The sequence below is a fragment of the Heloderma suspectum genome, chromosome 4, assembly GCF_057233095.1.
Source record: "Heloderma suspectum isolate Gila_16-S chromosome 4, 16-S_ref, whole genome shotgun sequence".
In the NCBI taxonomy this organism is placed as follows: Eukaryota; Metazoa; Chordata; class Lepidosauria; order Squamata; family Helodermatidae; genus Heloderma; species Heloderma suspectum.
The window spans coordinates 283,864,081-283,888,877 of NC_139461.1; the positions used below are offsets into that span (position 1 = coordinate 283,864,081).

At 39.6% G+C, this 24,797-nt stretch overlaps 1 protein-coding gene across 18 annotated transcripts in view; it reads left to right on the forward strand.

Annotated features, from left to right (window-relative positions):
- The window catches only part of NCOA3 (nuclear receptor coactivator 3), a 129,162-nt gene that overhangs the window by 98,348 nt on the left and 6,017 nt on the right, over window positions 1–24,797 (forward strand). For 17 of the 18 annotated variants that reach the window (XM_084854054.1, XM_084854056.1, XM_084854059.1 and 14 more), the window contains 18 exons: window positions 355–462; window positions 1,474–1,646; window positions 2,928–3,028; window positions 5,491–5,665; window positions 7,257–7,445; window positions 7,977–8,078; window positions 8,410–8,547; window positions 9,592–9,739; window positions 11,445–11,830; window positions 12,186–13,042; window positions 14,031–14,169; window positions 15,487–15,681; window positions 17,005–17,241; window positions 18,155–18,281; window positions 19,980–20,151; window positions 21,069–21,365; window positions 23,156–23,260; window positions 24,202–24,424. In XM_084854054.1, the coding sequence (XP_084710180.1) occupies window positions 374–462; window positions 1,474–1,646; window positions 2,928–3,028; window positions 5,491–5,665; window positions 7,257–7,445; window positions 7,977–8,078; window positions 8,410–8,547; window positions 9,592–9,739; window positions 11,445–11,830; window positions 12,186–13,042; window positions 14,031–14,169; window positions 15,487–15,681; window positions 17,005–17,241; window positions 18,155–18,281; window positions 19,980–20,151; window positions 21,069–21,365; window positions 23,156–23,260; window positions 24,202–24,424 (3,853 nt within the window). In that variant the 5' untranslated portion in view covers window positions 355–373. The remainder of the gene's footprint in view (window positions 1–354; window positions 463–1,473; window positions 1,647–2,927; window positions 3,029–5,490; window positions 5,666–7,256; window positions 7,446–7,976; window positions 8,079–8,409; window positions 8,548–9,591; window positions 9,740–11,444; window positions 11,831–12,185; window positions 13,043–14,030; window positions 14,170–15,486; window positions 15,682–17,004; window positions 17,242–18,154; window positions 18,282–19,979; window positions 20,152–21,068; window positions 21,366–23,155; window positions 23,261–24,201; window positions 24,425–24,797) is intronic. The other variant, XM_084854072.1, reaches the window with a different exon arrangement.

Sequence of the window (24,797 nt, forward strand, 5' to 3'; positions counted from 1 at the left end):
GGCTATGGTCATAGCTAGGCAAAAGGCAGTACCATTCTTGGACTACACTCTCAGACAGCTGATGGTTTTTGCCATTATCCTCCATGAAAGTGAGTCCTAAAATGTTGTAGAAGGAATGGGTAGCAATGTTTGCTGTTTTGCAAAGATACTTATCCACAGTTCATCTCCACTGATGGGCATAGTCACTGTTATCTTCATTGATGATCCCCAGTGTTCCCTGGAAAGCAATTTGAAAACAACTGACGATCTTCAGGTCACTTGCAATCCTGTCATTCTGAAAGTTTAACCAATTTCTAATGTTTTCGTGTTTTATTCTTGAGAAAATGTCAACGTTTTATTCCTTGACTGTTTCAGTTGCTGATGTGTGATCAGAATGAGTGGATTAGGGGAGAACTCCTTGGACAGCATGACCAGTGATACAAGAAAACGCAAGTCATTGCCCTGTGATACCCCGGGACCAGGGTAGAGAGTATTCATTTTTTGATACTTTATTATGGTACATTTGCAAATAGTGAATCAGTTTAAAAAAACAAACTGAGATGTGTGTTAGCATTTAGTGTCACATTTCAGTTGGTAACGTGCTCAACATGCTGAAATTTGTGTGTATGAAATCAAGTCATACCATATTGCAGGGAAAAGGTTGCTGCTTAACAACATCTGCATCTAAATTTTCATATAAATTAATGTTTAATTTAAAGGGATGGTGCAATTAGTTTTTAGTAGAAGATCCAAGAAAAGCATTAATATGTAAATTTGGTGTATGTTGCTTAAATCAATAAAGTAATAGTGGTACAGTGAAAAATATTTCCGATTTTTTTATCTCACTGTTGCTTATCTCACTTCCCCAACCTTCAGAATAACAGAATATACTCTGTTTTCAAGATTGCACTCAATCTTTCTTTCCACCTTTAGTGGTTTCAGTTCTTATTCAACTTTTGTGTTTTTGTGTCCCTGTACCAATCAACATTTGCCAAATGCAAGATCCCCCTTATAATGCTGGGCATTTGTGAGTAGAATTCCTATTCTGATGTCTCCCTAACATATGGGGTTTCACATAGATTTCATAAAGTCTCTAGTTTTTCCTACTGCACTTTACTGTTCTTTTGAGAAGCATTGGCAAGTATCCCTGCTCAGCAAATAGTTTTCCTCAGGGGCCACTTTGAGAAGGAAGTGAGAGGCTAGTACTTCAGCCACTCCTCCCCCAGTAGCTATAATTCTTTTATCCCAAGGTTGGCAACTGGGTTGGGGGTGGCATTTCACAGGGGGCTGGATTTCACTTGGTGAGCTCCAGTTACTAACTTGTTAATTATGTAAAATATTAGTATCTCACCTCTCTGTACGGTCACTGTGACTTGCAATGAAAAATAAAGTGTATGTCTGTACATTTAATTTAGCAGTTTGATAAATAAGTTGTATGAAAGTGGATTCTATGATCATGAGGCTTACGTATATAAAAATATCTCTTGTGTTTAGTCTGATCTGCAGTGGGGAGAAACGTCGACGTGAACAGGAAAGCAAATATATTGAAGAACTGGCTGAGCTGATATCTGCTAATCTGAGCGACATTGACAATTTCAATGTCAAACCAGATAAATGTGCTATTTTAAAGGAAACTGTTAGACAGATAAGGCAGATAAAGGAACAAGGCAAGACTTGAATTCTTAAATTATAAAGGAAAAATTATATGTCATTATATACAAAGTTATTTCATTTTCAGATAATCAGATATGGAGTATGTTTAAATCTAGCTTTTAAACAAGGGACATTTATTGCATTTCTGTTCTCTCTTAAGTACTTGATCGCTGACTGTGAGTTAGCATTACAAAAAGACTACTACTGCAAATAGAATATAATTGGGACCAGAATGAACTAACCAAAGGACTGATTGGCAAATTTTCTAAACTGAATCCTCATTTTTACATTTACTATCTTGTGCTAGCCTCTGTAGAGTAATAGGCCTCTTAGGGACAAGTTAATATGGAGCATGAAAGATTTTATCCATGTTGAGTTCAGAAGGGAGGTTTCAGGCTCATGAGTTGTTCTCCAAACATCCATTCCTTCCCTTCTTCCCTCATCAAAAGTTTATAAGATCACAACTGAACTGGTAAGATCTCAAAACAAAGCAGGCTCTATTCTGCAAGATTATGCATGTCCCATGTTCAAATAAATGACGATCACCTGGTCAGTTGTGCAGTAGTTGTGAGAGAAGCAGGTAAAGAATATAAGAAGAACCATGCTGGATTAGGCCAAGGGTCCATCTAGTACAGTATTATGTTCACACAGAGGCCAACCAGCTGCCCATGGGAAACCCCCAAGCAGGACATGAGTGCAACAGCACCCTCCTGCCCATGTTCCCCAGCAACTGATGTGCATAGGCATACTGCCTCTGATACTGGAGTTTGCATTTATCCATTAGGACTAGTAGCCATCAGTAGCCTTATCCTCTATTAATTTGTCCAATCCTCTTTTAAAGCCATCCAAATTGGTGGCCATCACTACATCTTGTGGAAGTGAATTCCATAGTTTAACTATGCGCTGTGTAAAGAAGTACTTCCTTTAATCTGTCCTGAATCTACCACCAGTCAACTTCATGGGATGACCCATGGAGGGACAATGGACGAACAATGGGGGGAACGAGTAGTTCCAACGCCCACTCCTGAACTTGCCATGGGTACATCCCTGATGATAGGTATTCTGTCTTTTAAACATACATATATTTTAAGAACTCCCTAATCTCTATTATCAAAAGGATTTCAGTGTTAAGTGGATGCATTTTCCCATATCAAAGAGAAATAAAAAATTTGAAAAGATGTTGTGGTCAATATTGCATGCATTCTTATATTCATTCCACAATTGCATTAGATTTCCATTGCACTATTTGAAGACACAGATATGACTTGCTTTCAAAACTTGCTTTCCAATTTCAGGAAAAGCAGCTTCTACTGATGATGATGTCCAGAAGGCTGATGTATCTTCGACAGGTCAGGGGGTCATTGATAAGGATTCTTTGGGACCTCTTCTGTTACAGGCAAGCTTATAGCTTATTCTGTTTTAGTACTGCTAGATCAGAACAATGGGCTGTTTCATACAATCAAACAGCCCTCTGTGGGCAGTGGTGGCCATTTTGAATATTCAGTGCCCTGTCACGGCTAGTGTCGTGTGAACCTGGGTGATGGGGGTTGTGCAAGGGTTAAACAACCTTGGCATAACCCAACACTGGGACATGCTGCAGCCCAAAAGGTATTACGACAATAGTTTGTCCCTTGGGCTATAAGACTTTCACCCCTCTTGCTCTATAGGTATACCTGCCCTATAATCTAGGGGGCAGTGCTTGTAGGCAGGGAGGGGAGGAGACTGGGGAGGCTGCTGTATGAGGAATCCTTCAGCCTCTTTCCCTCCCCCTCCCTGACACCTCAGCTAGATGGGCAAAAATGCCTGTCTAGCTAAAATGCAAAGTGGGACACATAGTAGAGGTGAATATTGCCTCCACCATGCCTCCCGCTCTGCACTGGATGTTATTATTATTTATTACATTTCTATACCGCCCAATAGCCAAAGCTCTCTAGGCAGTTTGCAAAGATTAAAAACATTTAAAAAATGTTCAGAGGCTTATGAGTATCAAGGGTGGATCCAATTAGATCAGCACTTAAAATTGCACTCTTTAACACTTAGCCAATGTAAATCAGGATCAGTGCTATGTCATCCCTGCTTTTGCGACCTTGGTGAGGCAGCTGGAGCAGTTCTCTCCTCATCATGTGCGAGGGGCAGGGGGCAGGGAGCTTGGACTCCTCGGTCCAAGGTTGGAGCACTGTCTCCGACTTCAGACCAGGACTCCAAACTATCCTATCTCACCCCCCTCCAGACTCTTTCCATTGCTTCAGTCATGTTCATCTGAAGGAAAGTCTTCTCCTAGATATTTCCCCCTGTGAACTGAAGGAGGCTCTTCTGTCAGTGCCCCTGCCATCTGAAGGGTAGTGGGTGGTTGTAAGATGTAGAGCCTTTTTGGTGATGATGCCCTAGTTATGGACGTTCATGCCCAGGTAGGGTTGCCTGGCATCCTATTTTATAGTAGGCAAGTAATAACTTTATTTTGGAAACCTTTTAATTGAATTGGTGATGAATTACTGTTTTAATACTTGTCATATTCAGTTTTTAGTTATTACCATGAATTTAAATTCTTACAAACTGTAGTGATACTTAAAAAGAAAGTTGATTGCTCTGAGAACTTTGGTAATTGAGAGTTGCTTATAAGTTCAGTTAGTAATGATGATGATGATGCTCATTTGTACCTGGTTGCTTCTCTAGAGGCAGTATGGCACTGGGAGAAGCTGGACCATGTTGGGAGGACAAGTTAAAAAAATATTCCAGCAGCTGTTCCCATGCCCAGAAATACTAAATTTAAGTTATGCACAATAGTAAAAATTACAGAATAATGCAAAATAAAAGTACATTTGCTTAACTTGCATAATTTATCCAGGTTGCAACATTCAGCTTTCCTTGGCACAACATTTGAGCTGCCTATTTTCAAGGCTGAATGCCTTGGCTGCATTCAGGAATCACATTTCTGATGGTGCTCATGCATTCCCTTGTCCACTTTCATTGGTGGAAAACTGCCTAGTTTCATGAAAGCAGTTTGATCTGAACTGGCAAATCCTGGTCTGAGTGAGCTCTCCAAACTATGATTGCAAACTATGGTATGATCCTGTTTTATTATCCTAGTTTTGGAGGAATTACTTAGAATATAGTTTGCCAATTCGGACACAACAGCAAACTACAGTTTGATCAGACCACAAAGTTACCCATGAAGCCAAATGTGACTGGATTGAGGGAGCACACAAGGAAAGGGCTTGTTCCCAATCCTCCAAACCATTTATTTCAGGGCTCTGTTCCAATGTGCTTATTACTGTATTTTTAGTTATGAATGACCCATTTGAAGAAGCCTCTCTTGGCCTACATCAGCTCTCAGGTGTGCAGAAGTCATGGGGATGGCATTTAGACTTTGTGTCCTTCCCCTTGCCTAAAAGTGATTAGGGGCGCAATCGTATGGAGGTTTAGATAGATGCTGCCTGGGGAATGCTGGGAGTTGTAGGACCTTTCTTTGTCTAAACCTGCATAGGTGTGTGTGCCCTAACACTGACGAGAATTTAGTTAGAAGCGGCTTCAAGCACTGTGCTTCTGTGACAGATGCCAAGATTTCTTAATGCTTCCACCTAATAGGTGTGAAGGTATGCTAACAGGTTTACTCAATCCAGATACACACATATACATGGACACGCATACCTCTGCACATATCTGTTGCTCCTCTGTTACAACAGAACCTCACTCAGGTTGCAGCCCTATACACACTTATTTGGAGCTTACTTTTGAAGAGACATGTATAGGATTGTAGCGTATGAAACCTACTTCAATACATGAATAGCTTGTTTGGGGCTGATGTACCTTTCTGTGCCTATATGTTTAGATAATATCTTTTCATAATTTTGTTTCTAGGCGTTGGATGGCTTCTTATTTGTAGTAAATCGAGATGGGAACATTGTATTTGTATCTGAAAATGTCACTCAGTATTTGCAGTATAAACAAGAGGACCTGGTTAATACAAGTGTTTACAGTATCTTGCATGAGGAGGACCGGAAGGATTTTCTTAAAAATTTACCGAAATCTGCAGGTAATAAGGCAGTTAACACTCAATTAGGTTTGTCAACTGTGAAAAACACCCATTTTAAACAGGAAGCTAACTTTATGAGTCTTAGTGTAATTGTTAAGAAAATATCTATATTTTCTTTTCAAATTATTTTCACATAGTGCCTGAACATGGACATTTCTTTGGCAAATGATTCTTTAATGTTTAGGTAAAATCTAGCATTATGTTTAACTGAATTACATGTGCGCTCTTGTGCATAACTGGCAAACTCCTTTAAAAATATAGTTTCCATAATCTAAGCTAGTATTCCATATATTACTGTTGATTAACAGAGATGTAAGAGTATAGTATTAAATTCACACATCTTAAATTTTGCACATACAGTCATGTGAAAAAGAAAGTACACCCTCTTTGAGTTCTATGGTTTTACGTATCAGCACATAATAAAAATCATCTGGTCCTTAGCAGGTCTTAAAATTAGGTAAATACAACCTCAGATGAACAACAACCCATGACATATTACACCGTGTCATTATTTATTTTACAGAAATAAAGCCAAAATGGAGAAGCCATGTGTGAAAAACATAGAACTCAAAGAGGGTGTACTTTCTTTTTCACATGACTGTATACAGTTTCCATCAAGTAGAGGCCTTGTATTTTCTATCTAATTTCACAAAATACTAATGCAGCAAATAATGTTTTGTTTGCATTTGAAAAATACTAGACTAAATTACAACAATAAGGAAATTTTAATCTTTCTAATGCTACGGTCCAGCTTCATGCTTCATGTAAGCTTGGTTAAATCCTTGAGTGCTTAAATGGGTACTCAATTGCGCTTAAAGATCGTGGTCCAGAAAAGCAGGACCACAGCAGGAGGTTGTAGCATGCTGCTTTGCTTGCAGATCATTGTTATTAGCATTGGCAACACTGATAACATTTAGGCTGTCAAAAGAACAGAAGGGGGAACATCTGAATAGATTCCAATGCTGGCTTTTTTCTTTTCCCACCTAATTGCGAGATCAGTCCTTTCAGAGCTGACACCATCAGCATTGGTTACAGCCATTAGAAGGTGCATGTAATTGTAAGAATACCATGAACATATGTCTGAGGCTAGAAGTTCCTCTCCGCCCCACCACCACTATTTTTTTAATTTTTTTTTTTGCATTCCCGGTGTAGGAGATCTATGTGTTTATTTATTTGATTCATTAGCCGCCTATCTGGCCGGCTACCTGGCCACTCTAGGTGGCGTACAATACTAATAACAAATTTACATAATCAACTGAACAAAACAACAAAACAACACTGCTCTAAAAAAACCTAACCCACCCCAAATGCCCGCCTGAACAGCCAGGTTTTTAAAGCCCGGCGGAAGCTCATCAAAGAATTACGTGTTGAATTCAGTTTCTGTTTTCAGAAAGGAAATCATCCTTACACAATCAGTGCATAAGTATCATATGTAATACATTGGCATCCTCAGTTCTATTCTTGGTAGCAAATTCTACTGATTTCAGTGGAATTTCTTCCAAGTAAAAGTAGGACTGTAGTCTTAATACCTTGGGTAAAGCCTTTTTCTGCCCAAATTGTGATGAGTTATTTCAAACTTCTGGGTTTTTAGTGAATGGAGTTTCTTGGACCAATGAAGCACCTAGACAGAAGAGTCATACATTTAATTGTCGCATGATGGTGAAAACAGTACATGATCTCCTGGAAGATGTAGGGAGCAACCAGGATACACATGAAAGATTTGAAACCATGCAATGTTTTGCTTTATCACAACCAAGAGCTATGCTGGAAGAAGGTGAAGGTAATGGCAAGTGACTATTTTTCAACAGTTGATTTTTGATCCATCACGCACAGCTTCAATTGCAATTTTGCAGTGTAATTTAACTTGGGTTGTATGATTACTTGTAAAGAACGTAGTAGTGCATAGATGTAGTACATCTGTTAATACCCTAGAAGGAAAGGAAAGGTTCCTCCTGTGCAAGTACTGGGTCATTACTGACCCCTAGAGGGACGCCACTTACGCTGGCGTTTTCATGGCAGACTATAGTGGGGTGGTTTGCCATTGCCTTCCCCAGTTGTGACTACCTTTCCCCCCAGCAAGCTGGGCAGTCATTTTACCAACCTCGGAAGGATGGAAGGCTGAGTTGACCTGAGCTGGCTACCTGGGACTCAGCTTCTGCTGGGATCGAACTCAGGTCGTGGGGAGAGTTTCAGTTGCAATACTGCCGCCTACCACTCTGCGCCACACGAGGCTCAAATACCCTAGAACTCACATGTTTTCTTTAAAACTTAGAATATCTATAAAATATAATAGGAAATATTTTAATTTCAGATTTGCAGTCCTGTATGATATGTGTGGCACGTCGTATCTCTACAGTGGAAAGGGTATTTTCACCAAACACAGAAAGCTTTGTTACTAGGCATGACCTTTCAGGTGAGAAATCTACTTGTAGAATGCATGGAATATATTTTCAGTCCAAATTATAGCAAAACATGCAGTCATTAGACATTGTATAAGTGCTTGTTTTCAAATGACTTTTATTATTTATTCTTTTAGAAGATTTATTTCCCATCTTTTCACTGTAAGAGCCCCCAAGAAAACCAATATTTCAAAAATTTTGTTTGTATTATCAATTGCACTTCCAATTATATATTTATTGATAGTAATTACGCTTGCCCAGTATGTCTGCAAATCAAAAGTCAAAATATATACACTTTCATGTTTTTAAACGCATTTAGCTATTAATTATCTTTCTGACTGGCAGGTAAACTTGTTAACATAGATACAAACTCCCTAAGGTCCATGAGACCTGGATTTGAAGATACAATTCGTCGTTGTATTCAGAGATTTTTATGTCAAAATGAAGGACAGCCCTGGTCAAATAAACGCCATTATCAAGAAGGTAAGCCCTCAGATTTCAAAACACTAGTTTGTTTTAAAAATTTTTTTAAAGTTGCTATATGTTTGCTTCTTCATCTAGGACCAATTCAAAATTCATACAGTGAATATTTATATTAGAAAATACATTTAAAAATTAAATTTTCAAGTGTCTACTTATGTTAGGCGCATTTAATAATTAATATCTTAGAGAGCAATCCTATCGTCACCAGGCAGCATCCCAGGGTCCGTAGGACTGAAAACCCCTTGAGACTGTAGATAGAGCTCAGTTTCCCAATGTCTGAGCCTTCATTTTGGCTCTGCCTAACCACTGTGGAGGATTCCATGGTGGCTTCCGCTACGAGGTTGGAAAAGGATGTGTCAAGGGGGTCATGGTGGGTGGGAAGAGAGTGGCCAGGATCTGAGGGATACTAAGCCCTCCCAGCTCCTGACCATACCCCTTTCACCAGGAAATGTTTAGATGTGCTCAAGAGAGCCTCTACATGAGTCCCTCCCATTGCTGGGAGTAGGAGGAATGTTTTTTCTTCCATTCATAGATGAAAGAAAAATATTGTAAGCCCCATCTCGACTTCATCTTTGCTGGCAAAAGCTGACAGCAAGAGCTGTCAGCATAGGAAGGAACAGAGCCCTCCAAGACTGTAGGTTACATTGAGAGCATAGGATTGCTGTTTGCTCTCATAACCTCTTTAATGTGATTTTAGTAAGATATAAGCAAAAAAGTAGGCTGAATATGTGTCTGAATGTACATCTGTAGGTAAATTTATAATATGAGATTAAAGCAGGAAAATATATGAAGATGACATTTACATAGAAAATAGTGATTTGTTTTTAAGTAATTTTAAGTAAAAGTATCTTTTAAGTTTTTAAGTATCTTTTAAGTAAAAGACAATAGAAGGAACAGAGTTTTAGATGTAAAAAAATCTTATTTTATTTTTCAAGCAACCATTTTGTTGAAGTTAATAACATATCACTTATATATATTTGGTTTCTGTAATATGAAATATAAACAGATTGCTTCTGTGCTAATAGTATCTGTTCTTTCTAACAGCTTATATACAAGGTCATGCTGAAACTCCGCTCTATCGGTTTTCCTTAGCAGATGGAACAATAGTGACGGGACAAACAAAAAGTAAACTGTTTCAAAACCCTGTTACCAGTGACCGTCATGGATTTATCTCAACCCACTTTCTTCAAAGGTGAAATCAGTCATCTGTATCAACAGTTCCAGAAGTACATGCTTTCGTTAAATATTTAGAGGGCAGTATATGGGTTAGTAGAGCGTGGTTTCAATGGAGAAAGTAAATTATTCTATCAGACGTGACAGGAAGGTAAAATTGCCAAATCACACAGTCTTCCTATGTTAAGTTTAAATTATGCCATGTCCACCTGCTTTTTTCTACTCATTCGGGCAAGGACATGGTGGCACATTCACTCAAGGTACGTGGTACATTTCTTGAAATTCATTTGACAATGCCTTTTATTGAAGTTCCCCATCCCTAACCCAGTATCAGTAATTGCATAAGCAGTTAGGAAAAGGCAAGGGAACCAACCGTCTGTGCTTGCCCATCTTGTACTTAAAATATAATATTTGAATGTATGAAAATGATGAAATTTTCCTTGAATCTTGTTGTGGATGAATTTTATATGTTCTTTTAAGATGGAGCACACGTAATTATCATGTCTGTTGCAATTTCAACGTGCAACATGTTTTACAGTTTTTATCTGTTGTCCCCAAAACAAACAATTGTCTGCAGAGGGGTTGGGCTGAGAAATACTAACTTGCTAAAGTCCATTCAGTGAGTCTCATGGCAGGGCTGCAAAGCTGTATCCACTATATCATGAAGAGTAGAATATTTCCTGTTCTTATCAATAACACTGGAGTTGTATATATGTCTACTCAGAAGCAAATCTTATTGAGTTCAGTGAGGCTTACTCCCAGGTAAGTGGGTATAGGATTACAGAGAACTAGACAAAAAAATTGAAAATAACTAATAGAATATACAGTATATGTCCTTCACAACGTAGTTGGTGTTTTAAATAGCTTTTAGTATGCCTTACTCACGTTGATAGAAAGATGAACACAATAGGCTTAGGAAGAATTTCTAATTTCATAATGAATTTCTGTCACTGAGTTGTATCCAGTATTATGATAGTGGGAAAAGTACAAGGGGTAGTGATGGTCCGCTAGTTCTTGTGCAAGTGCTAGCAAAACAACTGGCACAAGCAACACCTTACCTAATGAAGTGGTAATGGTACACCACCTTTTGCAAGGATAAAAACAGGATTTCTGAAAGAGGTAGAAACTTTGCACTAGCTGGATTACACCATAGAACCCAACCCACTATGAGGTAAGGATGTACAGACTATGTAAAATCCATCTGCGTTTTGTGGATTGTCAGGTGCCTTTTGTTCCATTGTCCGTCCACAGATGGATGCGGGTGATTTTTTTTTGTTATGCAGGAAAATCCGCAAATAATTACATAAGTATTTATGTAAGTATTTACATAAGTCACCTCAGTATGTAACATTTATTGTATATTGTCCCCCATTCCATTCAACGTTTCCTCAGAAACGTACGCATTTTCCTACAAATATATATGAGTACATATTGGGAACGTAAAAAAAATCATCCAAAAGTCCACAGGCTTTGCGTGGCCTGAGGGGGTTGCTCTGCAGCGGATTCCGCAGGTCATAAAATCCAAGCTCATTTTAGTCCGCCTCGAATTTCTCCAGCATCCCTACTATGAGGTATGGTAGTGTTAATATGTTCTACTGTTGCAAGTGTGAGTGGTGCTGTTCATTGATTCCCGGGAAAAAACATAAGATTGTTTAACATGGGCCTCAATAATCCACTCTATCTGGAATTTGATTGCTAATCCTGTGCCTGTTTGTAATTTTCAGAGAACAAAATGGATATCGACCAAATCCCAGTACAATGGGACAGAACATCAGAGCATCTACAACTGGGAGCACAAATTCAGGTGGAAGTGTTATGAATATGTCGCCTGGACAAAATATGCCTTTGCAGAACAGAAACTATGGCATGGGAGATCCTAACTTAATGGGACAGATGAGTGGTGCTAGATACGGAGGTCCTGGAAATATGGGATCAGTGAACTCTGGGCAAGGAATGCAGTCTTCTCCTTATCAGAATAACTATGGATTAAATATGAGCAGCCCACCACATAGCAGCCCAGGCTTGAATTCCAGTCAACAGAATTTAATGATATCCCCTAGGAATCGTGGTAGTCCAAAAGTGAATTCACACCAGTTTTCTCCTGTAGCAGGTAATTATTTCTTGTATTTTTTTTAATGTTTTCTGTTTCAAAATCTGAAATCTGATATTATTAAATGGGCCACAGATGAGGATGATTTACTGTTTATAAGCTACTTTGCAATTATCATCCTCAAGTGACTTACAGCATAAATGTAAAACAATACAACATCAGACTTATTGTGCCATCAGTAGTGTTATGCAGGAATTATGGGAGGCATTTACATTTTTTCCCTGTGTATTTTCTGCTGTAATAGTTCAAAATGCGTATAACTAAACTATTTATTAAATATGTAATACCTCACTAAACACATTGATACATGGGAGGTATGGTTATTTTCTCCAATATCAATTCTATTTGTGTGTAGGTGTGCACTCTCCAATGGGACCTGCCACCAATACTAGCAACAACTTTTCAAGCAGCTCACTTAGTGCTCTTCAGGCCATCAGCGATGGGGTTGGAACTTCCCTTCTGTCTACACTTTCTTCACCGGGTCCCAAATTGGACAGTTCTCCAAATATGAATGTTTCTCAGCAAAATAAAATGGGAAACCAGGATTCAAAAAGCCCTCCTGGCATATTTTGTGAGCAAAATCAGGTGGAGAGTTCTATGTGTCAGTCAAACAGGAGGGACTCCTTTAGTAACAAAGATAGTAAAGAGGAGAGCCTGGAAGGCTCTGATCAACGAGGACCAGCTGAAAGCAAAGGGCATAAAAAGCTTCTTCAATTACTAACTTGTTCCTCAGAGGACAGAGGGCATTCAACACTGTCAAACTCTCCCTTGGAATCTAGTTGCAAAGAATCATCTACAAATGCTACAAGCCCTTCATCTGGAGTCTCCTCTTCTACATCTGGAGGGGTCTCTTCATCAAACATGCAAGAGAAGCATAGGATTTTACATAAGTTGCTACGGAATGGTAATTCTCCCGCAGAAGTAGCGAAAATCACAGCTGAAGCTACTGGCAAAGATACGTACCATGATAGTAACACAGTTTCCTGTGGAGAAGGAGCAGGCAAACAGGAACAAATGAGTCCTAAAAAGAAAGAGAACCACGCTCTTCTTAGATACTTGCTTGACAAGGATGATGGAAAGGATCCACTTCCCAAGGACATTAAACCTAAAATAGAAAATTTGGACAGCAAGATGGGGCAATGCTGTAGTTCTGCCATACCTACTTCAAGTCAAGAAAAAGATATGAAAATAAAAACAGAACCCACGGAAGAGGTAGAGTATTCCAATGTTAAGCAAAAATCCTGTTAAAAGACTCAATAAACATCTGCTTTTCAAATAAATACATCGAATGAAACAATACACATTCTTTCGTAAATCTGATAAACCACAGCTAATCTGAACTCCAATTTGTCTTCTATACTTTTCGTTGTGCAAGTTTCATTCTTAGGTTATTAGCTATATAACATTAGCATTCTTTCTTTTCTTTTCTTTTAATTATGCATGCATGTCTAGAAACACATGTATGAACCACTCCCAAAGAGGCATTGCCTCCTGAATGAGAGAGAAGGTGGAATGCTTCTTCTAAGAAGGCACCTACCACCATGAATTTTTAGAAATAAAATTTAAAAAAATGCTGCCCTATTAATCAGGGGAATCTTTTTCAGTGAATTAAAAAAAAGGAATTGATTGGTCAACTAAACACTGCAGTCCTACTCTTTAGGGTACATATGGAATAGGTTCGCACATCATGGTAAGCCACCATGGGTTAACCCGTGGAGCTCCATGATGCGCACTGGCCACCATAGGTTGTTCTGGGGTTATCTGAGGGGTTGTTTAACCCTCAAATAACCCACAATGCCCAGGTTCTCATGACATGACAATCTGCAGAGTGCCCCCGCTATGGCCTGCATATTCAAAATAGCACCCAGTGCACATGGAGCCCAGTGGATTAATTAACCCATGGTAGCTTACTATGACATGCCAACTGGTCCATTATGAAATATCCTGTATCTGGATTGGATATGATGGCTGTACACAGATGAGCACAGAACACACAAATAAAAAATTACAATTTTCTATCCTTCCAGATTAGTAATGTAATTACAGACTGAGCAGATATTTCCATAGGCTTCCAACTGGTTATTTTGGAAGTTAGTAGTAAGTTTCAAAGTCATCACAATTTTGAGTTCATAGCGGATTGAAAGTTTATCAGTAGAAATTTAAATAATTACATTTGTTTGTAAATATTTTTTCTTTTCAGATGAGTGGAGATTTGGTGGATAATTTAGATGCAATTTTGGGTGATCTAACTAGCTCAGATTTTTGTAGTAATCCTGTGTCTACAAATGGGAGTAATATTGGGAATAAGCAACCTTTCTGCCAAGGAAATACACCACTGGGTGAGGACTTTTTTTGACACAACTGTTTCATTGAATATCTATTTGAGTTGATTTAGGGTGCAATCCTATGGCCGCTAGTCAGTGGCTAGATGGCCATAGGATAGGTCAGTTCCCGAGAACCGATCTTGGAGCCTGCACTCTGAGGTTGGTTCCCTGAGAACCGACCTCCACCCCCTCCTGTGCTGCCTTGTAGGCAGTGTGGATCTGCCCTGTGCTTGTAAAAGGAGCATGGAGCGGTGAAAACGGGACATTCCTGGGGGCGTGCTGGGGCAGGGAGGGTGGAAGTGCCATTCCGACGCTTCCTATGCGTTGTCCAGAGTCGTGCCTCTCCCCCCGACTTCTTGCAGCTAGACAGCTGAAATCAGCTGTCTAGCCATGAATGCAGGACAGCTGAAGTGCAGAGGGGATGATCCCCTCTGTGCTGCTCCTGCCCTGCATTGGATAGGCGGTCGCCTCCGAGTTCAGAGGCACCCACCTATCCTAATAGGATTGTGTCCTAAATGCACATTCAAGCTATTATTTTCTTAATATGCTTATTAGTAGACTATAAGTTATCTTGTAAACATGTTCAGGCTGTTCATATGTCATGATAGCCCACCATACGGTGAGTGTGGGGCACGTTGTATCATGCGAACCTGACAAGTGTAGTTATTGTCTGTTTTAGGGTTATGCGAGGGTTATTTAACCCTTGCATAACCCATGCTCACCAGGTTTGCATGAGAATGCACTTCCAGGATGTACGGTTAGGGTAATTAGGAGGGCAGAAAGTTCAGTTTTGATGTCACATTGCTTATTAAGGGTAATCTGAGTAAGAGAAAATAGAAGATGATCATGATGATGATAATAATAAAGAGAACAGACTCTTATCCTTGGGATAAGGCTGCTTACAGGATTTAGTTTTTTCCTACAGTGAAGCAAAATTTCACACTTGACATTATGGGGAATTGATTAGTTTTCTTTTGATATGCTTTCAGGGTGTATTTTCTAAACTTTTGTAATGCTGGGTATGTCGCTATAAAAGAAACTAGCACTGTACAGATCCAAAGAGATGTACCGTGTTTATTTAACTCCTCATACTGTAACATGGTAGATCAATTGAGTTAGATGAAAATTTTCTTGAACTTCTTATTCATCAGATCTTTGTAATAATCTCCATCAGTCATATGTGTTCAGGACAAGTAACAATTGAAATTAACTTACATGATTGTATTACATTTTCAGTAAATGGTCATATAGTAGATTCTAACCATGTCTGCCATGGTAGCTGATGTTATTCATAGCTTTAATAATGGCAATTACATTGTAATTCTTCAACAGGTATGAGAAGTCCCCAGTCTCTGCAGACCATCCGTCCTCCTTTCAACAGAACCATGTCTTTGGACAGCCCCATATCAGTGGGTTCAAGCCCGTCTGTGAGGAGTGTCAATGCATTCTCCATATTACAGAAACAAAACATGATGAGTGGGAGTCCAAGAATGATTGAAAGCCAGGAAAATTTTGGAGCTAATATGGGTCTGTTCATTTTCATACCAGCAGCTTTTCATGTTATTTGAGTTCTTTTACCTTAAACAGTATCCCAGAATTTTGATGGAGTAACTATTATTAGCTATAAAAAGAATTGTTTGGATTCTATTGTACTAACTTGTGGTGGCTGAGATTCTTTGACTTTGGCTCAATTCATACATCACACCAAAAGGTTAACTGTGGCTTAATTGTGATGTCTGAGTTAACAAATCATGCTTTGCAATCAGGTAGCTAACCAAAATTGAAAGCAGTGGTTTGAAGGGGCTTGCAAACTGTAATTTGCACCAACTGTGGTTTAGTGTGATGTCTGAATTGGCAAATTATAGCTTGTTATTCCTGTACTGCCAGAAGCCACCTAGAGGTTGTAGTGCTGAGCAGATAGAAAATGGAAGCAGACAAGCAGCTATAAAGTATGGTTTCCCTGTATGTTTGAAAGCTGAAATCATGGTTTGGATTTAAACTATGGTGAATGCAAACCATAATTTGGCATAATTTTGAACTAAGCCATTGTCACAAAATTTTAAAAACCCAATGATAATGACAATAGTCAATTTATGTTGTTGCATGATAAACATAAGAGCCATGCTGGATCAGACCAAGCGTCCATCTAGTCCAAGATTCTGTTCATATAGTGGCCAACTAGCTGCCCGCAGGAAACCCACAAGCAGTACATCAGCGTAACAGCACCCTCCCTCCCAAGTTCCCCAGCAACTGGTGTATATAGGTGTACTGCCTCTGATAGATAGCCATCAGGACTAGTAGCCATTCACAGCCTTATTCACCTTAAATTTTCTAACCCCCTTTAAAAGCTATCCAAATTGGTGGCCATCACTACTTGTTTTGGTAGCGAATTCCATAGTTTAAATATGGGCTGTGTGAAGAAGTACTTCCTTTTATCTGTTCTGAATCTCCCACCAATCTTATCTCTCACCAGTGCTTTATCTCAACAGAATTTAGACAAGCTAGTTGTCTAAATTAATATATTACAACAAGAGCAAAGACATGGCTGGCATCCAAAGAGCCCCACTTGTACATGTGTGGTGAGGGTGTTGCCATTTTCCCCCTTGTAGTGACAGTCCCCATATACTTCACAGATTGCCACAATGGGTAAGTGGTCCTCTGGACTTTGTGTGTGGTTTGTGCTACTGGAATGGGGAGGCTGAAAACCCCTAGTGTGAGTTCTGGCTTATAGTTACAATCTAGGGTGGTGGTGGAGGGAGATGTCAACATGTCTACCATAACAAATTGTATTATATTCTAGATTTTTCTATAGGGAAAGTAATCTGTAGTAAATACATTAATTTTTTCCAGGTGGATCTAACAGAAACATGCCTATGAATCAGCATTCAGCAAGTGATTGGAGCCTACAAAACTCCAAAGTGAGCAGAATGGAACCTACAAGCTCTGGTTCAATGGCAAGACCAGGGCCAGATTGCAACGCAACCCTTTCCAGATCTTCAGTTGGTGGGTCCATGCCTGGTTTGTCCATGCGGTCAAATAGTATGCCTAGTACCAGATCCATGCTGCAACAGCAGATGATCCATATGAGTGAGTTCTTACGATGTTTATTTACTGGAAACCAGTTATTTGTTTCATGTGTACTGCAGATAACAATAATTTCTGAAGTATCTTGGCTTGCAGATATCTATTTCTCGACTGTATGCATAGTCAACTGTACCATGTCCTGAAGAACGAGTGAAGCTAGTGTGGACTGATGGATAGTGTAGCAGACTTTGAGAAATCTTATAATTGAAAACTAACTAAACAGTGAAAGCATTTTGTGGCCAGCATTTTGTGTTAATATCTCAGTTCCCTAGTCTGTAAAATGTGTTGTCATAATGATCTGTCTCATACATTGCTTGTTCAGAAAAATAAAGTTTTAAATACTTCGGAAACATTTAAGTGCTACTAATTAATGAATACAAGACTATTCATTAAGCACATTGTATTTGTGACTGTTGAATGTTTGCTTTTTCTGCAGATAAAATGGATATGTGGATCTAAAGATGAATTAGCTAAATGTTAGTGATAATCAGTAATAACCGGTCTAGACCACCACCTCCCATCTGCCCTGCTACTGCCCTTGAGTTTGCTGGGGGAGAATCCTGGTGCTGATATCTCTGCACCAGGTCAAAGATGTGGAAGGAAATATTTATCAGTTTAAGCCCCATGTTATGCAACTCTCTCTCCTCTTAGATACCCATTTGAGCACAAATCTCATATTTGTTGATAATGCCAGACATGTTCCTTTAGGCTGGCCTTTATTGGCTACTATTAAGGGCATGGCTGATTTATTTCGGTACTAAAATAGTTGTATAGTGGTTTTCCTCTGATATTTTATCACTGTGTTTTATAATACTGGTATATTGTTGGATTGACTGTTTTTTCTACACTGCCCTGCACCATTGGATTGCAGATACAAAAAATTCACCTCCCTTCCCAAAATCAAATTGTTTTATAGGGCCAAATGACATTAACATTGGTATGGGAGGGAACCCTTATGCACATCCAGGACCATCTAACCAGCCAAATGCATGGCCCGAGAGTATGCTATCCATGGAACAAGGACCTCAAAGTTCACAAAACAGGTAATATAAGGTTCAGAATATGGAATGTTAGTTAGCTGACTCGGCCTGTTGTTTGGCCACAGTCAAGTATTATCAGACTACTATGTCCGGAGTTATTACAACCCTGCAAAAGAGGGTGATGGCACCATAAAATGGCAAAAGGCAGAATACTAAAGGTACATAGAAAGTTTATTAAGACCCCTCAGATATTCAATATCCCAATGTAGTGTTACATGAAATGCATTTTGGGGGAGGGGATGTCCATGAATTTTAGTGCGCCTTTTATTGCCTGTCTTGCATCAACATTTAAAGCAAAACACACTTAAGGTAAAATAAAATCAGATGAGAGAGAAAGATACATTGTGGTTGTGGTACATTATTGGTGGATTTCTTTCAGCTCACTTGTTTGTCTGAGAAACCCTGCAGTTCACTTAAGAGTTGTGCACAGAAATCTGTTGCTTAGTAAGATGATTTCTGAGGGAGTATATTCAGTATGGGCTTGTTCAGACATAATATTCCTAGCTTTTTAACCATGGTTTATGGAGGGCCCACACACTTCTCTAATCCTGTCTTAATATCCTGATTAGTAAACCAACATTAAACCAGAGTTCCCCTCCAGACTTCCCCTTCAGACATAAAGGAGAACTCTGCTTTAAACAAGCCAGGATCTCTTTATGCTGGAGCCCAAAAGAATGAGCCAAGCAAACATACAGGCCTGATGCTCATTCCTAGCTTAATAAACTCTTGCTTATGAAGCCCAGAACATCAGGTCTGAACTGGTGCAATATCTAAAATTACCAGGTGCTGGAGAGAAACAATAGGGTGACCATTAATGCCCTGCTTGTGACCTTCCCAGAAACATAGCTGATCTCTATTGGAAGCACAGTGTTGCACTGGCTACCAGTTGTTTTCCGGGCCAAATTCAGGGTGTTGGTTTTGACCTTTAAAACCCTATACGGTTCCGGCCCAGCCTATCTCAAGGAGCGCCTCCAGCAACACCAGACAGGCCACTCAACAAGATCAGCCTTGGACGGCATCAGCCAGGACAGCTAGGCTGGTGAGGATAAGGGAGAGGGCCTTTGCTGTGATGGCTCCCACTCTGTGGAACTCCCTCCCTAGGGAACTCTGCCATGCCCCCTCTTTAATGAGCTTCTGCCACGCATTGAAAACTTGGTTGTTCAGGCAGGCATTTGGGGTGTGTTAGGGTATTTTTAAACGATGTTTTAATGTGTAATTTTACTGTTTTAAATTGAACTGTTGTATATTGCCCAGAGTGGCTGGGTGACTGGCCAGATGGGCAATTAGGATGGATACACACACACACACACACACACACACACACATACACGCATACATACACACACACACACACACACACACGATGAACCATTTTTTTCTGATCCAGCATGGCAAATTCTTACATTATGTCCCTAATGTTTTCGCTATCTTAGTCTCCGATGTTGTCATGGGGACTCCTCAGAATTAATTGTTTATCAAAGTTGATAATAGCATTGTGGCATAGAGCATCTTGCTTTCAGTTTCCAACATCTTGCTCACTTGTGAAATGACACCAGGAATATATCACTTTTTCACTTGTATACAGTAGAAAAATATAATCCCTATGAAGAGCCTTCATGTCACTGAATGATAAGATGCTGTGTGAATGTATGTATCCTCTGATCAGTATTCTTAACAGATGTAACGTCTTGACTTTCCTAGGCAAGTAGTTAGAAATTCCTTGGATGACCTCTTATATACTGCTCCGAATGTCGATGGCCAAAGTGATGAAAGGGCTCTTCTAGATCAACTGCACACATTGCTGAGTAGTACAGATGTCACCAGTCTTGAAGAAATTGATAGAGCCTTAGGAATTCCTGATCTTGTAAATCAAGTAAGTCATCCGTGCTCTTGAGGAGCTCATTTTTCAGTGTGTTGAATGCACTTCAAGTGTGTGGGGGGAAACCTAGTACACCTCTTCCTCCAGAACTTTGTAGATCCTTATCTTGCATGAGAATTGGTTTTCTGTATTATAGACTTCTGCAACTCCACCCCGCCCCAAAGTGGAACACAGCCCTCCATGCATGTATTTAAAGCCTGCCAGGTGTTCTTGCAGATCTAGGCAGGTAATAAAAGCAGGAGGCTGATCAAAGTACTGGTGGGCTGAATTCAATTTGTTGGACTTCAATAAACATATTTGCAGTGCCCTCTAAAAAATATCCACAGCGAGAAGATGTTTGTCTTTAGCAAATCAAGCCAAGTCCTCTCATCTAAAAATTGTATGTCATCTCCTTGTAATTGTGCCAATACGACATTGTAATTAAGTGTGCCTGTACCTTTTCTACAATGGCAGCCGTGGTTATGGAGTACTGTAATGGTGACAGATTAACGGCTCTAAGCAAGTGAAGCCTGACTTTCAAAACTGGCTGACAGGTAATAGATTTTGTTAATGTGATTTTAACTGCAATAACTCAGGCTCAATAGCTGTGCTTTCTGGCGTCTGCAATTATATGTCAGCAGAGATTTCACAAAACAGAACTTACTGCAGAAGTTAACAGTTTTCACAGGATTTCTGGAGAATCCTGCAAGTATCCACAGAATATTAAATATTGGAATAGGTGCTAATACTTTTGATAACCATACCTACCAGTTTCCCTCCTGGCCATATACTGTCTTTTGAGGTCCTTGGTCTCCCCCCCCCCCACAACAACCCCCAAATATAATATAAAATTCTTCTGTATAACTCTTTTAAAATACTTAATATACTGTTGCAGAGTATGAAATATTTGCAAGTTCTATGTTCTTTTAAAGGGACAAGCTTTGGAATCCAAACAAGAATCATTTCATGGCCAAGAATCTACAGTAATGATTGACCAGAAGCCTCCAATATATGGCCAGCCCTATCAAGGACAGGGAACAGCAATGCCAGGGGGTTTTAGTAGCATGCAGGGCCAACAGGCGACCTTTAACACTGTGATGAATCAAATGAACCAGCAGAGCAATTTTCCAATGCAAAGTATGCATCCCAGAGCAAGTGTCATGAGGCCCAGAACCAACACACCAAAGCAGCTCCGCATGCAGCTCCAACAGAGGCTTCAAGGACAACAGGTAACCTGGTCTAATATTTTAGCACTGTTCTAAAGAGGGGACTATTTTGTCTTGGCAAAGAGCAAGGCAATGGATTATATTACCTAAATATAACAATGGTTATCTTTCTTTCACCCTGACCTGATATTCCATACACACAGTGACATTCATTCCTCAGTATTGTATTGCTTATTTTCCATCCAGTAATGTAATTTCTGAGAATATGCATGGTTGGGCTTTAGACTGATGAAAACAATGACATGTTTGTTCTTGGAATTATACTTTTCCTAGTAATTCTGGTTAAGTATGAAAATAAAAACGAATGCTTAGGTTTATTAAAGCAGCATGGGAGTGCCCTTTGAGATCATGTGAGCCCCCCTCCCCAAGGTTCTGCCTCTATAAGCCTTATAATTCTACTGCTTATAAAATACCCATTTAGCTAATAATGTGAAATTTGGCATCCATGAATTGAATGAACTGAATGAATTGAACTGAATGAATTGTGCAAAATTTCAAGTGATCTGATAGAAATTGCCACAGGTACAAGTTAAAAACAAGCTGAAAATTCACACATTTCTACTTTTTACTCCAAGCTGAGGCTTGGCATATCATATATGCCTTTCAAATGTTCGTGAAAACTACTGATGTACTTTATTCAGGTTTGTTGAGATGAGCCTTTCATTGGTTTGGTGGATTTCTGAGCAAAGGTTCAGAAGTTATTAAAGTTTTTCTGCCCCATGAAAGCCTATGCTGGCAGTGTTATGTCGAGCATGCTCAGTTTCACTCTGCAGCTAGAATGCTGCCAGTGTTTTGACAGGAATTCCAGAGTTCCTGTCAACATTCTGACAGTGGTGAGGGCTAGCAGGAAACGGTAATACATGAGGTAATTTTGAAGGCCGATGGAATCCCTCTCACTGACTGATAGATCACTGATGAAGTGGAGATAGGGAGGGAAAGGGTATGTTGGACTGTTCCTCAGGCTTACTTCTGAACATACAGAAACATATCTATTCATTTGTACACATCTACTCAGTTAATGACTTGTTAGTGTTTAGGTTTTTTTCCAGAATACTGTAATAATAAATTTCCTTCTTACAAACCTGGGAAATTCAATGTTAAAAAACCCTATGGGTTTAAAATCAGAGTTATGGCTATCTCATATTGGCTCAAGCGAAGCTAAGGATGATGCCTTAACAAACATGGCCTGTGATGAGTAATTATGATGTGCATGGTCACAACTTGTGCTTGGCTATAAGCAACAAATAGGCATGAGACAACTCACAGGAGGATTTATCCAGCAATACATTAAAGTTTATATGCTTTATAAAGCAATACAGGACCAGGACAAAGAGGGGCATCTTTGGCTGGTCTCAGGCACTCCATCCTCCCCATCTGGATTTGGGTCTGAAAGACCCAGGAGAACTGGGAGCATGGAAGGTAAGTTGTAAGGAAGTACAATTTATGACATTGCACAACATCATTACTGATCATGGGGCATGTGTACTAAGGCATCAGCCTAAGCTTCCAATTTGTGGAGCTTGAGCTAACATGTGATAGCCTTAACTCTGGTCTTAAACTGGTAGGTTTTTTGATCACTGAATATATTTATCTTTCAGTACTTTGGATTTCAGCACACTTAATGAGACACACGGAATGAGCTGTTCTCTTTTTCAACTATTTGGAATTTTAATTATTTAAAATTTTAATTATTATGATATTCTAGAATTGGAGTGTAGCATGAGTTTTACAGAAACCTGTTTGATGTATTTGGACACAATTCTCTTACACATCGTTGCTTTGTTTTTCTCCAGTTTTTGAATCAGGCCCGTCAAACACTTGATATGAAAATGGAGAATCCCAACCCTGGTAGTGCATCGGTGATGAGACCTGTTATGCCTCCTCAGATGGGATCACAAGTGAGTCATTGACGCCGCCATCTTTGCCAACATCCTCATCATAGCAATTGGTGGTTTTTTTTATATACCAGTGTTACAAATAAGGTTGTACTTTCTGCTCTTTTCATGTTTTTGCCCCTCACTATCTCTGCCCCCTCTTCCTCCATCTCACCACATTCCTGTGTCCTCTGTTCTGACACCCTTCTCTATACCTGTTTATGCATCTTTCAGTAGGAGTTACAATGTGCTATTTCACTGGTGGTGTAACTCCTGTTTGGATAGATGAGGCTTTTGATGTCATCTACAGTCATAGAAAGGTATCCCAAAATCAGCCAGAAGTTTGGGACTGGTGAGCAACACTAGTCCAGCAAATAGGGATTCAGTGTCTGCTGATCATTCATTAGTAATGTTACACAAGTGGAACCTGCTTCAAAAACCAAGGCAGTATGGCATGCTCCTGCTTTCAGCCAGCCAGCCATGTCTTATTCCAGGATACTCCATTCCATCCTTCATGGTTTTCCAGCCCCCCCGCCACCATAATCAACTCAGCATCCCATGACAACTGAGCATGCTTTGTCCTCATTCAACCCTTTGGGGTCCCCTCCCTCCTGCAAACATTTGTTATACTTCTGCAAACCTTGGACTGCCCCCAAGCCCACTGGTATCTCCCTCTTGAGTGTGGATGGTGCCATTTTGCCTACATGAGGCTAAGCACTTAGAGAATGAGTTCACATTAGTATATATGATGTAGAGGTTGTGATACTTCTGCAGAATGAATGCACAGCTTTCTACTGTTCCATTCCATTTCCAAGAAAAATAATCACAGAGTATTGTACTTCTTAACATAAACTCCAGCGCTGCTTATTAGCATAAAACACTAAATAATTTTTATTGTTCTGGTGATCTGAATAGTCCTTTTTCTATAATGCATTTTTTTCCTGTTTCTGTTTTGGTATTATTAGCAGCAAGGCTTCCTTAATGCTCAGATGGTGGCTCAGCGAAACAGGGAGTTAATAAGTCATCACATCAGACAGCAAAGGATGGCTATGATGATGCAGCAGCAGCAGCCTCAGGCCTTCAGTCCTCCCCCAAGTGTGACTGCCTCAGGAAGCATGGATGGTGCTGTTACGGGCCCTCCGATGGCTCCAGTTCCACCCCAGCAATTTTCTTACCCATCAAATTATGGTACTTGTTCTACTGTTCCAGTGTTTTCTTATTTCATTCTATTTCCCATAGGTCCCATTGACCTAAATGAATTACATAAAGGGTTAAGATGGAGATATTGCTATAAATAATTAAGCAGGATATTTTAGGGAAAAGGGAGACTTAGAGGAAATTGACATTCTGCAATCAAATGATCTAAAATAACATTGCCAGAGATACTCTGTACAGTTGATTATCTTCATCTGTACATTCATTTCACAACTCAGTGGCTCCCTTCACCGTTGTGAGACTTTGATTTGAATGATCAGTTAGTCATTTCTTAAGTGTTTAAAAATCATTCCTCTTCCTCTGCTGCAAACAGGATCTGATAGCAAACAACAAGCATTTTAAATTT